This window comes from Aplysia californica, unplaced genomic scaffold (genome assembly GCF_000002075.1).
Source record: "Aplysia californica isolate F4 #8 unplaced genomic scaffold, AplCal3.0 scaffold00348, whole genome shotgun sequence".
Lineage (NCBI taxonomy): Eukaryota > Metazoa > Mollusca > Gastropoda > Aplysiida > Aplysiidae > Aplysia > Aplysia californica.
Window position 1 is genome coordinate 493,201 of NW_004797618.1, and position 13,629 is coordinate 506,829.

Consider the following 13,629-nt stretch of genomic DNA (forward strand, 5'->3'; position numbering starts at 1 on the left):
CTTTTTTTAATCCTGAGACTTACTTGCCTTTTCCCAACAGGTGAACGACTTCCTTAGCGGCCGGGCTCCGTTAATGCTGGCGATCCGCATGGGGGAACACATGGTCTTTGTGCAGCTACAGCTCTCTACCCTGCAGCATCAGCAGCAGCAGCAGCAACAGCAGAGCCAAGCGGGAGGAGGAGGAGGAGGGGGTGGAGGTCGTCAGCCGCAAGGTGAAGGTCAAGGAGGCGGCTCCTCCCACCAGGCACCACGCGCCGGAGTCACGGGGGTCACCGGGGTCGCGCCCACAGCGGCCACTGTGCTGTCCCAGACGGGCCTTTCTGCGTCCGCCATTGCCGAGGCTACCCGCTGTCTGAGCCAGAGGATGCAGCTACACAGGCTGCAGGGGATCAACAGGAGTAGCAACAGCAGCAGCAGCAGGAGTAGCAACAGCAGCAGCAGAAGCATCGGTGCTAGGACTAGCAGCAGCATGGTGAGGATACACTTTTTGTCTTATTTGCACAACAGCTTTTTTTTTTTAATAGAAAAAAATTTATCTGTCTGTCTGTCCGTCTGTCTGTCTTCCTGCTTATTTCTTCCTTTATTTCTTCTCTTGTTTGTGCAGTGCTGCAACCAATTGTCCTTTCACAAAATTCTGCTGGGTTGTTGGCGGGTGCTCTTGTGTGGTTTACTCCTTCTCTCCTATCAAACATCTATCGTCTTTATCTCCCATCCCTTTTTCTGTTTGTTACTCTCTTGTTACATCTCTAATCTTCAGCACTTATATAACCTTATTGTGTTGCAAGTGCTGTAAAACTCTTACTAATACTAAAATGTACTTATTTTGTCTGACAGGCCGGTCCAGCCCAACAGACACGATCAGCTGTTGCCTCCCACCCTCCTCCAAGAATGAGCACACAGCGATCTGCACACAGCTCCTCTCGGCGGTCGCTTCTGTCTACACCACTCTCACCGAGTAGCTCCGCCCACAGACGGTCCACCGCTCCATACCCAAGTGCTGCTCCTCCCCGATCCTCTTCCTCCTCCTCCTCCTCCTCCTCCTCCTCCTCCTCCTCCTCCTCCCACCCCATCCCTCCTAGCACGACACTCACATCAACTCCTGCTGCGTCTGGGGTTGGCCCAGCTCAGACTTTGCTTCAGCTTCCGACACGTTCCAACCTCCCCGCGGTTGCTGACAACGCGATGCCGTCCCCACCCCCTAGCCCAGGCGCGGTCATCGACAGTATGAAGCATGTGGGACGCGGTGTCTACACCGGGACGTTTTCTGGTGAGTGTTTGTGAGTGCGTCCGGAGGAAAGATGCGGGTTGTTGTTGGTTAACCCTGTTCGTACGCAATGGGGTCATTTTGTACCCCCGGGGTTTTATTCTTCACATTTTACAATACTTCTAGCGCGAAGATCTCTTTGAAACTTTCCGTATTTCTCAAAAAATCATTTTGACTGACTGCTGTGCAAAGCGCACGGAACGGATTAACGAGTAAATTTCCTCTTTGGAAGTGGTGGCACAGAGTACCCCATGTCGTATGAATACGATAGTAAAACACGATGTACAGATAGGGTTAAAAGGTTAAGAGCTCTAGTGTGATCAGCTGCTTCTATCTACTCTTTTTCAGTGTTTACTAAATTGTTGTTTTAATTTATTTCCTTTAAAATGTGGAAGTTGGAGTGCAGACTTTCCATGTATGGTGTGCTCTACTCCTATTACCCTTTTTCTGTGTTGATAAATTGTTGGTTGTTTTAATGTTTCCAATAAAATGTTAAAAATGCTGTTAGATTTTCCATAAATTGCACCTAAGTTAAATCTGAAGAAGATGGAATACTGTCGATTCTTCAATTCCTGAACATTTCTTGCAACAAAAAGTCTGTGCTTTCCCAACTAAAGATGACGTTTGCTCTCTTTGTTTAAAAATACAAAAGTTTCCTCACCACAAATAAACTGACCATTTGTCTTCCTCCCCCATCAGGTACGCTGGACCCATCTCTGCAGGACGGCAATGGTCAGCCCCGCCGCAGTGTCAACACGATCTTACACATTCTGAACGACCTGCTTGTGGCCGCGCCCCACAGCCCCCCAGCCACGCCGGTCAGGGCACAGGGAAGTTCGCCCGCACCGCAAGCTTTTCCCTTCAACCCACCCACCACCACCTCCCCAGCCAACTTGCCACCCACCACCACCTCCCCCGCCTACTTGCCACCCACCACCTCCCCCAACTTGCCACTCACCCCACCCGTCAGTCCAAAGAGCAAGACCGGTCCAGGTAAGGACAAAGTGATATTTGTACTTTTTTTTGGTGTGGTTTAGTAAGTTTTTTTTATGGCACTTGCAGCACAGTTAAGTGCTGAAGATTAGAGGTGTTACAAAAAGAGTAACAAATAAAAAAAAAGAAAGAGGACAGAGAAGGATGATAAATGTTGAATGGGAAAGAAGGTGCAAACCTTTTAGGAGTTTTAGTAAGATTTTTATGGCACTCACAACACGGTTAAGTGCTGAAGATTAGAGGTGTTACAAAACAGTAACAAACTCAAAAAGGAAGGAGGAGAGATAAGGATGATAGATGTTGGATAGAAAAGGAGCAAACCACACCAGAGCACCCACCAACCACCCTTGTCATTTGTACCTGTAGGGTCGAGGATTAATCTATTGTGTGTTGAAGAACCAGTAGTCGACTACCCTGAGATGAATCTATTGTATCTCATAAATGAAACTTTAATTGTGGCCCAAAAAGCAAGTTTATGAAAGATTTATGTAATGTACAAGGCTCGTTTTTGTCTAGAGTAAGTATGTGTCAAATATCATTCAAATGTGCTTTATTTAAACTCTTTATGCAGCATTCTCTATTATCTCTTTTCTAGGCTTGTCTTCATAAGTACAGGCTTAGCATTTTAAAAGTTGTCTTATGTGTCCTATTGACCCATGTCTGCCTGTTGAAATCTTTTCGAATTCAAGAGAAGATTGTGTGAATCACTCCCTTCAATCTTTCCCATCACGTTGAGTTGTTTATGCATGTACTCTATCTAGTACCTTATGCTGGATTTTGATTTAAACTGTTTTTACGTTTTCTGAATAATTATAAAATACTTTTCATTACTTCTCTTTGTTCAGGTGCTGTGTTTGCTCCTAGAGAGGACACTGACAATGACAAACTCCGAAGGAAAATGCAGCATATTCAAACTATGTTGGCTCAGCGAAAAGAGCAACGTCGTCAACGGAGAGAAATGAATGCTCCCTACACCACATCAAAGTCAGCGGCCGTGCAAGGGTTGGCCGATGTGTCCAGGTCTCTTCCAGCCTCGTCGTCTGCTCCAAGCACCGTTACAGTGGCTGCAACAGATCTTGTATCTCCGTCGATCTGCAGAACCTCGTCTTCAGTAACCTCCTCTTCCTCAACAGCCACTACCAGTTCGACTGTGAGTGGTCACGGGGAAGGGAATGCGAACGGAGGAGGGGACTCGTCGACCTACTGCAAGACCAGTATAGAGCAAGACTCTTTAGCCGTATGAAGAACCATGTGGTGACATTGCTTGCTCGGTGCTCTTAACTTTGTGTTCACCTTCACCCCAATGAAGGTTGGAATTTGTCGGCCAAAGCCTGCGACGCAGGTGGCAGAAGAAATGCTTTTTGCTGAAGTTTGATGGTTTCAGCTTCACGCAGCAGGTGAAGCTCATGCTGAATGTTCTGTAACATGGTCTTAGACACAATGCTACAATCTGACCAGTTATCAGACTGCAGTCTAGACCTGTTCCAATTTGTATAGATTCATAATGTTAGAAGCCACGCCCCGACTAGATCTCTGAAGAATGGTGTATCCCCACGTAGGGCTGTACTGATGCTGATACTCACATGCTGTATTGTATTTACACCAAGTCTGACAACTACTATAATCTGGAGACATTATCAGCTACAACTGCTTATGATTTTGTAGTTTTTAGATGATGACATTCAGTTTAGAAAATGTTTGTTTTCTTTAGATAGATCAAATTGGTCTCATTTTTGTTTGGTTTTGTTTACAGTAGTTAAATAATTTAGCTGCAGTTATTTAAGTTACACAGAATTTAAAACTTTTTTCTAACTTCTGTTTTTGCTTGTAGATGATTCTGATTTTTAAATTCCAGTTTAGTTTCATATGAATATGAAAATTGCTCCTAGATGGACTATGGAAGAACAAAAATTATAACTCAAATATATCTCCTATATTATTAATGATTAAAAAGATTTTGTGAAGGGCTCTTGATCTTTAAAGGCTCATGTGAAATACAATGAGTTTTTATTCCATGCTTTGTTCAGACACTGGTAGGTTTGCACCAATTATTATCTCAGTATATTGATTGAACTGACAGTCTGTGAGTTGCTTAAGTGTTAGATCTCGACGAGTCAACTTGGATGCTCCCGGAACTGACCGAAATGTTCCGGAAGCTGTATGATGAGGCTAGCTATGGGGCGTCGGTACTGACACTACTATTACTAACATATGTTACTTTATCAGCAATAATCCGGCATGAACATACAACATCTGTGTAATCAGTTCTCATCTTCATATCCTTTTCACTGTGTGCAAAGTTTTGGTCTTAGTGACTAAAAAAAATTTATTTCAAATGCAAGTTTTTTGGTGGAGAGGTATCATGACATGATCCACACAGTTTGGACAATATTCAACAAACCATATCCTAGCCCCCCCTACTCTTTATCCTCAGCCACACTCCCCCTTCCCACCCCATCCCCCCACCCCTTATCTCAACCCTTATCTATATCCTGGACTGCTTACACTATTCTTGCTGTGCCTCTCACCCGTTTTATGAACGTCACTTCTTGTTATAGCCCTACTCTATCTATGTCATTCTTTGTCTGCGTGAAACATATGGTCGCTTTTAAGGACAAGCGGGCTAACCGAGATTTCGGGGGTTTCCAGACCTATATCAAAAGTGGGCATTGCCCTTCCTGTAGGAGAAGTTTGGTTTCATTGGTGTGTATATTTGCTTGGTTATTGAGATGACTACCCTTTTCTTTTAAAGAAACTGAACAAGGGGCAAAAACTTTACCTTCGATTTTCTCAAAACACAATTTTTCGGGATAGCCCCCTTGTGCTTAAAAGCAACCATTTGGCTTTGAAGTAATTTTCTCTATGCTCTGTACATGTACATTATAATATTGTCAATGACTTTGAGTTATAATACTCGATATTTGGTGATTTATTCTTCCCAATCCCCCACCCCTTTTCAAGTATTGACAAAGGGAGCTTACCCGAGGCAGGTGATGGTGCAAAATAACCAAAGTTGTCGGTGTTATAATTCACTGTCTTTGACGCTTCCTCGGTGAGGCAAAGGTGATTTTTCTCAATTTCTTAATAAACTTGAGTCATCCCAGTCTCCGTGGGTTGGCTCCTGCAGTAAAGTCTTCTTCAGTGAAGTCACTTTCTCAATATGGGATGCAGATTTCACTTTCTATCTTGCTTGTTACTCTCTGCGATCACTTGGCCCAATAATGCGACGGTGAAAATTATCCGTTCCGGTCACCTGGCGCAGTTCTGCGACAGGCCTGAGAAGTCTGTTGCAGTCACTCTCCAGGCTGAGTGACCAGTTGGGATATTTTGTACTGCTGTCTGAGTGACTGCAAAGTGTTAGAAGTGATTTTAGAGAAATGTTGAATTCTGTCACACTTGTTAATAATGATTATTTTAATAAAGGATCAGATTCATAGAGTAATTCTTGGTTGAGAGAGCGTTGTGAAGGCTTTACTACAACAACAAAAATTACATGATATATATATATATACTGTTATTATTCATCAATGGGAAAATATAATGTTGTCTAGCATGCACATAGGGAAACACACACACAAACATAGTGAACAGATTTTCAGTTTCAGGTCTCGAAGTTTTCCTTATACATGTCTTCTCTTTGTATTTAGAACATTTATATATTATAGCAAAATTTGTACAGAAATTTGTACGTAATATAGAAAAGATTTCCGCGTCTTGCTGATTTCGCTTTGTGCGCTCTAAACTGTAATATGAAATATGAAATGGTTCTTGGCTCTGTTTAAAAAAGAAATGTTGAATGAAATAGTTGACACTCAAATAAGATTTTTTGTTATTATTATTATTATTATTATTCTATCTTTAAAAAAATCATTGTTCTTATTGTTGTTATTGTATTATTATTATTGTTGTTATTGTCATACTATTTTTACAATTATTATTATTACTTTTAATATTATTACTATTTGTATTATTATTATTATTGTTATTATTATTGTTACTGTCGTTATTATTATTATCATCATTATTATTATTTGAAAGAGTGATTATAAAGACCTAGGATGTCAGAAAACATGTTGCTGAGGATTCTGTCACTTTCCTCCAATACGCTATTCAAAGATGTACAAATGAAATTTATCATGTTTTGATGTCTTTTGTGTGTGGAATTTTTCCAGACAAAAATGCAAAGAAAGTTTTCCAATTTCAGGGTGGGGAGAGAGTTCTTAATTCATGCTAATGAAGAGATTGCAAATTATGAATGATTTACATTATGTACAAGGCTCATTTTTGTCCTGGAGTTGGTATGCATCAATTATAAATCAAATGTGCATATATGTATTCTCTTTCTGTATCACTTTTGCAATGGATACAACTCACAGTATTGTATATAGTATAAATATTACATGATTATACGTGTATCAATATTATGAAGACCCCTGATGAACTGCGTTAAGATATCTGCACCACTTCTGTCGATGTTATTGTTTTGTGTAGGTGTGTTTCTATTTATAGATAGCTTCACTTCAATCCAGTAGCATATATCTTCATGGTCAACCCCCCCCCAAAAAATGTTTCAACTTGAAGCAGCTTTTTGTGCTGCCACAATATGTGAGGCAGTGTTGTGGAATCAGGCACTCGTCAAAATAATGAAAATAAAGAAACTGGCACTTTTCCGCATGTTTGGTAATTTTTGTCGAAATTTTGTTTTTTTGGCTCAACACCTAAGTTCAATTAAGAACTCATTTTAGTGTGAATTATATTGAAAAACACTGATTGAAGGCACAAAATATGTAAATTGTCAGTTTCCACGGACTCTGAGGCTTTGTAAATAACCAAACTTTGGTGGCCATTTTCTCCCTAATTTTACGTCTGAAATCTGGTGACCCTCACCTCATTCAATGGCAAATATTTTGACGTATACTCAAGATAAATGGGTAAATTTTTTCTTTGAAAGCAAGGCAAATGAACAAGCTTTAATGCAATACCAATAACTCTACATGCGCCTGATTCTATAGTGTTGTGACGCATATGCTATACTCCTCTTAGATTTAATTGTTATATATTGAATATTACGTTCACTAAATTATAGATAAAACACAATGGACTATCGAAAAGCGACAATAGAAAACACAGTAGTGGCAGTTCTTGAAGTTCCCATGGAAAGGTAGGCTACTGGCTAGACAATCAGAGTATAAGAACGTATAGCTACTGGACAATGCATGATTATGTTCTCTCTATATTTTATTCATCCTGTCCACTATTGAAAATTTGTTAGATGGTTGGCTCAGTTTGATGAGGACTTCTTCAGTTTCATTTAGAATTGATTATACTTTGGATTTTGCTTGAAACGTATTCTGTATTCCCTACCATTATAGGAAAGAAGATCGGAAACTAATATGATGAGCAGAAAGGTTAAACAAATAATTTGCTGTTTGTATGTCTCCCTCCCCCGGACGTTATCTTATGCAGAGCCTGCGATATCTGTATTCATCAAGAAATCATGTACCGGTATAGAAAGTTGTGATCTTGTGGCCTGGCCACCATTAATATTATGCCAAATTGACTTCTACAATGTGAAATTTCTCACAAATCGCCTTTGAATAATTTCTTTTGTGTCATTATGTTAAAACAATTAAACATAAACCTTTATAATATTATGTTAGTTTCACTGTTACTTTTTTTTTTTTTTGGTAAAAGTTTTATGCCTGTATATTTTTGTTTAATTCAGCGATGGATTTGACATTGATAGTGCGCTCATGTGACGTTATGTAGTTGCGAGTGCCGTAAAACACTTACCAAAAAAAGGAGAAAAGAAAAAAAAAGGATATTGATAGGTTTGTTGCAGATTTTCCTGTATGTTCTGATTGGTATTCACCATAATACTGATTGTTTTAGTTAGTTTTGATATATTCTGATCCGGCACATGTACGTCACTTTCAACTTATGTGTGTCGTTTTGTATTTCTATAAATAGCTCAGCTTCTTCCGATGTTTTATTTCTTTTCCGTTCGTTCAGACTGTAAGAGTTGATGGAAAAGCAAATAAAGTCTGTCATCCAAAGAACTGGTTTGTTTCCATGTTGCTTCATTTTGGTTGTATCTTTATATTCGTTTGTTGTTTCATTTATAATAATAATAATAAATAATGATAATAAAAAATAAATTGCATTTATATTACGCCTTTCCACAAAGAAGTGCTCAATGCGCTGTATAATAATACAGAGAACATATGAAGCACACAGCTCCTATAGTAATCTTCTTTCTCTCTCTCTCTCTCTCTCTCTCTCTCTCTCTCTCTCTCTCTCTCTCTCTCTCTCTCTCTCTCTCACTAGTCTCACTCTCTCTCTCTCCTCTCTCTCTCTCTCTCTCCCTCTCCCTCTCCCTCTCTCTCTCTCTCTCTCTCTCTCTCTCTCTCTCTCTCTCTCTCTCTCCAGTACATCCTTGAGGTTTCCTTTTTCATTTTGGTTCTAGCTTTATGTTGTTGTTTTTTTTCTCTGGGGTATAGAAGAGAAGCTCATTATAAAGGGCTCGGGAGTGATTGAAGGGCGCCGCTGGTAGGTCCTACTTCTTTACTTTTACTGTTGTTTCTGTCTGTCTGTCTGTCTTACTTTTGAGGGTGGTTGGCGGGTGCTCTGGTGTGGTTTGCTTCTTATTTCCTATCAAACATCTATCGTCTTTATATCTCTCCTCCTTCTTTTCGTTCGTTGCTCTCTTGTAACACCTCTAATCTGCGACACTTACATGACCCTATTGTGTTGCAAGTGCCGTAAAACACTAAAACTAAAGTAAAAAAAACCAAAACCATGAAACAGGACCCGTTGGCGAGGGAGCGGACCAGGTAATCATTCTACGACGACCGCATGACGAGCACGACAAATCAACTTTACTTTTTTTCCTTTTATTTTTTCCTTCCTCTGGTATCCTTAGGATGTCGAGGGGAGGTGCAGGTTTCGGTCCTGTGCTAGGTGTGTAGCGTCTGTGATAGATCTAGATATGTTGTTCCAGGACCTTTTAAACCCCATCCAACCAGGTCTCTTTTTTGGTTTTCCTCTTGATTTGAAACCTGACAGAGACTGAACATTTTATTCCCAAAAATGTTCTCCTTTCATCCTTTTCCCTGCTCTCTAGCCATGTTCTGTCTGTCGTCTGCTTTCGTCTCTACTTTCTCCCCACCCCACCTCCCCTTTGCCCCCTCTTCTGGGCTCCTGATTCTTCCTGCAGCCTTTCTACGGTTCTCCTTGGCTCCTTCTTACTGCAAAGACCTAGCCACGTGTTTACTTACATTGCTAAGTCTCTGATCTAACCCTTTTCGGGTAAAAACGAAATTCAACATTCCTACCAAACTGAAAATGTTTAATGTGTTCCGGATGCTCATGTGATCTTAACTGTCCCCACGTTTTTATGCAAACAAAATTCTGAAATAATTATGCAAACTGAGCCCCCCAAAAATGTGAAATTATGTGATTTTGTTAATTTTAACAAAGAATTATAAAGGAAAACAATAAAAAAATAATGCAATTTGAATGATCAAATTTTGCTAAATTATGCGGGGTGCATAAAACCCCGGGGACAGTCTTATGCAATTGTGAGGGTCGTAAACCAGTTACCAAAACCAAAACGAAAAGAAGAGAAAAACCGGCAATAAAGAAAGAAAAAAATAATGGACTACCGATACTGAAACCGGATGTACAAGCTGCGTGCAAGTAAATGAAACCAGGAAAAACCACAGGGCCAGACTGATGAGATGATATCCCAGCGGATTTGATCTCTATTATGGCCAGTGATTGCAACCCTCTTTGTCAGTACACTTGAGCCTTCTGTTTTGTATGCGGTTATGGCTCTACTTGACTCAAATAGACAATTTCGAAGACAGAGTACTTATTATATCAGTCTACAATAATGTAAAAACAAAAATAAATGAAAAAGACTCTCTCCCACCCACTCCCTAAAAAGCAAAATAAAACAAAACAAAAACCTAGAGAAACAACTCTCCTCCCCACCCAAAAAACAACAACAGAGAAACAAAAACGTATCAAACTGAAAACTACCAACAAAACAAAACAACAAACAATCGGAAGCCTCACTTGTTTACAATGTCGTCTAAGAAGACGGACTTTTACAAAGATTAGATCTAAACGAAACTAATGAAAAACTGAAAATTAAACTACAGTGACTTTAGACTCCCCTGTAAAACTATACACCCTTTAAATGATTATGAATCAACGCTAATTTTTTTCAAATTCGAAAGTTAAGTGGTTCCGAAGTTTTAGGCTGCGAAAGTGACTTTCACAAGTATAATATATGTAGATTATTTATAGTAAATATGCCAGTAAAAAAACCCAAACAACCAAAGACAACCCCCCCCCCCCCAAAAAAAAAAACACAAACAAACTACAACATCAACAAAACTAAAATCTCTGTCACAGCAGCAGCAAACTAACCTTTCACACCTCTTTGTCTTTTTGTCAATGAGACGTGAGCGAGCATTTCTGTCCTGGTGCATCAGAAAGCAGTTTTATTACTGGCATTGAAAACCTGCAGACTGGTATAATACTCTGAAGACAAAGCGGAGAAAGCAAAAGATGGAAAATTATGACCGACGAACTTCCAACCCCCAAATGGAATTTTCCATCAGATGGACGGACTCGTAAGGCAATGAAATTAACATGAGGGAAAACCCTGGGAAGGAGCGAACGACATAATTATGAAGTCTGTTCATTATCTATTGCGAAACTCTTCGGGAAACCCAATTAATCATTAGGAAAACGCAGAAAAACACAATCTAAGGGAAGCGACCGAAAAATCTAGTTCATATTTAGTACAAAAGAGTTTTTGCCCTTAGCGTTGAAACCTCGTGAAAGTAGGTCACAGCAGGTAACTCCGTCCTGTGTGTCACGCAGGTAAACAAATCGATAATTGCACAGCGCGCGACAGCGTTGTGTGGCTGTGCGTCTGTGTGCTCTCTCGTAGCTTCTGATAATGAAACCTCAAACAAGATGGCGGCGCCCTCGGATTCTGAGCTTGACAATGCGGAAATTGACTCAGAAAAGGAGGAAATTGTTGACTTAAATGAATTTCTGGAGAATAATTCGCTGCCGGAGTGTATTTGCGTGACCCAAGGAACTTATTTAAGCAAATCAGTGCAGATTTCTGATGGGGATGTGCTACTTTTGAAGTCGATCGAGTGTGACTCAGTCACCATTTCATATAAAGAGGAAAACGATCGTTCTTGGACTGATATCAAAGTATCTTTGGACTCGAGCCAACGTTTCAAGGTGCTACCGCCGAAAGATGCACTCATCTCTTCAGAGTCGAGAGAAAGAGCAGCTTCGATGGTGTTCTATCCAGCAATTTCAGATTTACTTCTGGACTGCCCGACGTACTTCGAAGCGACGGCCTCTTACGAAGATCCTTATCTCCCTGGTATGTCCATTAGCGCGGGGGATAAGTTTCGATTTGAAAAGATTGTCTCGGATACGAGAGACGGACAGCAGAGGTTGAGAGTCCGTGATGTTCTAGACAACGCTGTTCAGCTGTCCCTGGATTGTAAAGGAAACTTCTGTCCTCTAGAAGACGACCAAACGTACACGCTGAAAGAGCTGGTGGATTCTGCTTGTGTGCCTCGGAGACTAAAGCTAGTGCCAACGAACCAAACTTCGGAGGATGGAGGATCTTCCACACTTGCTTCGTCGTCTGCTCCTAGTCTAACAATCGACGCTTCTGCTTTGACCAAACCGAAACCCCGGCTCCCCAGGAGTACCGCCTCTTCCACATCGTCTTCCTTCTCCTCATGTAGCGGTGCGAGTAAGGTTGTCTCCGACATTCTCAGCGTCCTGCCTGCGTCTTTCTCCGGGGCGATTCACATGCTCAAACCGGAGAAGGAAGTCCTGGTTTCCCCTTTCAACGACCCAGACACAGTGTGGAGTCTCCCTGTCAGTGCTAGCCTCAAAGTCCGGCTGTACGGACAAAACGACTATGAGGTACCCGCGAGACGACCTTCGACTCCTCCGTTTGCCCCACCCCCTGTGCCCCTTCCCCTGTCTCCAACAGACGGAGTCCCCAAATACAAAGCCCCCACTATCCCGGCAATGCAGCAGCCAGTGATTCCTGTGAACATCACCAGCTTCGCTGACCTGTATTCCGGGTCCTTCCCCGTAACGGCCAAACTTTGTGACGTATCTGAGTGCAATACATTTCTCCGGGACATTCTGGAAGACGTGAAAGAAGTTATAGTGTACAGACGTGACGAAAGTCGACGATTGTTTGCCAAAAATACCAAAAATGATGACGTTTTCAGTTTATCCAAAGACTTACAAGTCGGTTTTATAGAGTATCCGGAAAAATTTCAAAGTGTTTTCCAACTTTTGCATTTACCGTTAGGCACAGAGGTCACTGTGTTAGAAGACATAGCCGCTGACTTTCCTAAACCGTTCTTTTTACGGTTTGGGGATATCATTCGAATCACGTCCAACACGGCCTACTCTGTCAAATTGAAACACTCGAGCCAAGACTGTGAAGTTCTCAAGTGTGAAAAGTGTTCCCCGGAGGGAGGTGACTCCGTCAAACTGAGGATTCCTCTCGATTTCGAACTAAGCATGGTCATAGCCTCAGACGCCGCAAACAAAAAGGTACTGAGAGTCCCTGACCTTCTTTCTGGTCGGACGCTGATTCCGAGACAACCCGTCGCGTCTCTGCCGCCAGACCAGGAAAAAGAACTTCTGGAGGAGCTCCCTGTAGATTTACAATTACTCAGCGTCATCAAAGAGCCCTGTCTAGTCGTTTCCCCTACCATGCCTTTCACACTCCCCGCATCGTTCACATCCATGTTCACCTCAGCACCACAAGTCCCCTCATCGTCAGTATCTTCACAAGACAGCTGTTCTTCTGCTGCTGCCTGCTCGTCATCAGAACCGAGACAGGTGCCCCAAAACATCGGACTACCGCTAAACAGCAATATCGTGCTGGCGTTGACTGAACGCATCAGTTTGGAAGATGTCGACCTTCTGGCATCAGAGGCAGATTTTGTGAGGACACCGATGGAAAAATTGAGTCGGACGAAATTCGAGGAGTTAGAAAAGTGTAGTAAGTTGACGATGACCGATCTGAGTAACGTAGCCGCTCCGGGTTCCAACAACTCTTTGGATCTGTGCGGGGCAGGGAATGGAGTGATGCTCAGGACGGGGTCCACAGGGTATGTGTGTTGTGCTGGATTTGTCTCTGTATGCTTTGTCTTCTCTTGATTTGTCTTCTAGATATGACACAAACACAGACGCACAAGCACACACACACATTTACACGCACACACACACATACATACACACACACACACACACACACACACACACACACACACACACTTACACACACAACCGTACAA

General features: G+C 41.6%; 2 protein-coding genes across 2 annotated transcripts in view; both read left to right on the forward strand.

The window, feature by feature from the left end:
• The first annotated feature begins 6 nt into the window (after positions 1-6).
• On the forward strand, positions 7-4,143 carry LOC101846664 (midnolin). Its single transcript, XM_013085137.2, has 4 exons — positions 7-472; positions 835-1,267; positions 1,964-2,257; positions 3,103-4,143. The coding sequence occupies exons 1-4, from the start codon at positions 74-76 to the stop codon at positions 3,498-3,500; spliced, it is 1,524 nt and encodes a 507-aa protein (XP_012940591.1). The 5' UTR covers positions 7-73; the 3' UTR covers positions 3,501-4,143.
• Positions 4,144-11,217: 7,074 nt separating this feature from the next.
• Positions 11,218-13,629, forward strand: part of LOC101845015 — a 22,268-nt gene continuing 19,856 nt past the window's right edge. Inside the window, exon 1 of the mRNA XM_005102909.3 lies at positions 11,218-13,443. Within this exon, the coding sequence (XP_005102966.1) occupies positions 11,249-13,443 (2,195 nt within the window). The 5' untranslated portion in view covers positions 11,218-11,248. The remainder of the gene's footprint in view (positions 13,444-13,629) is intronic.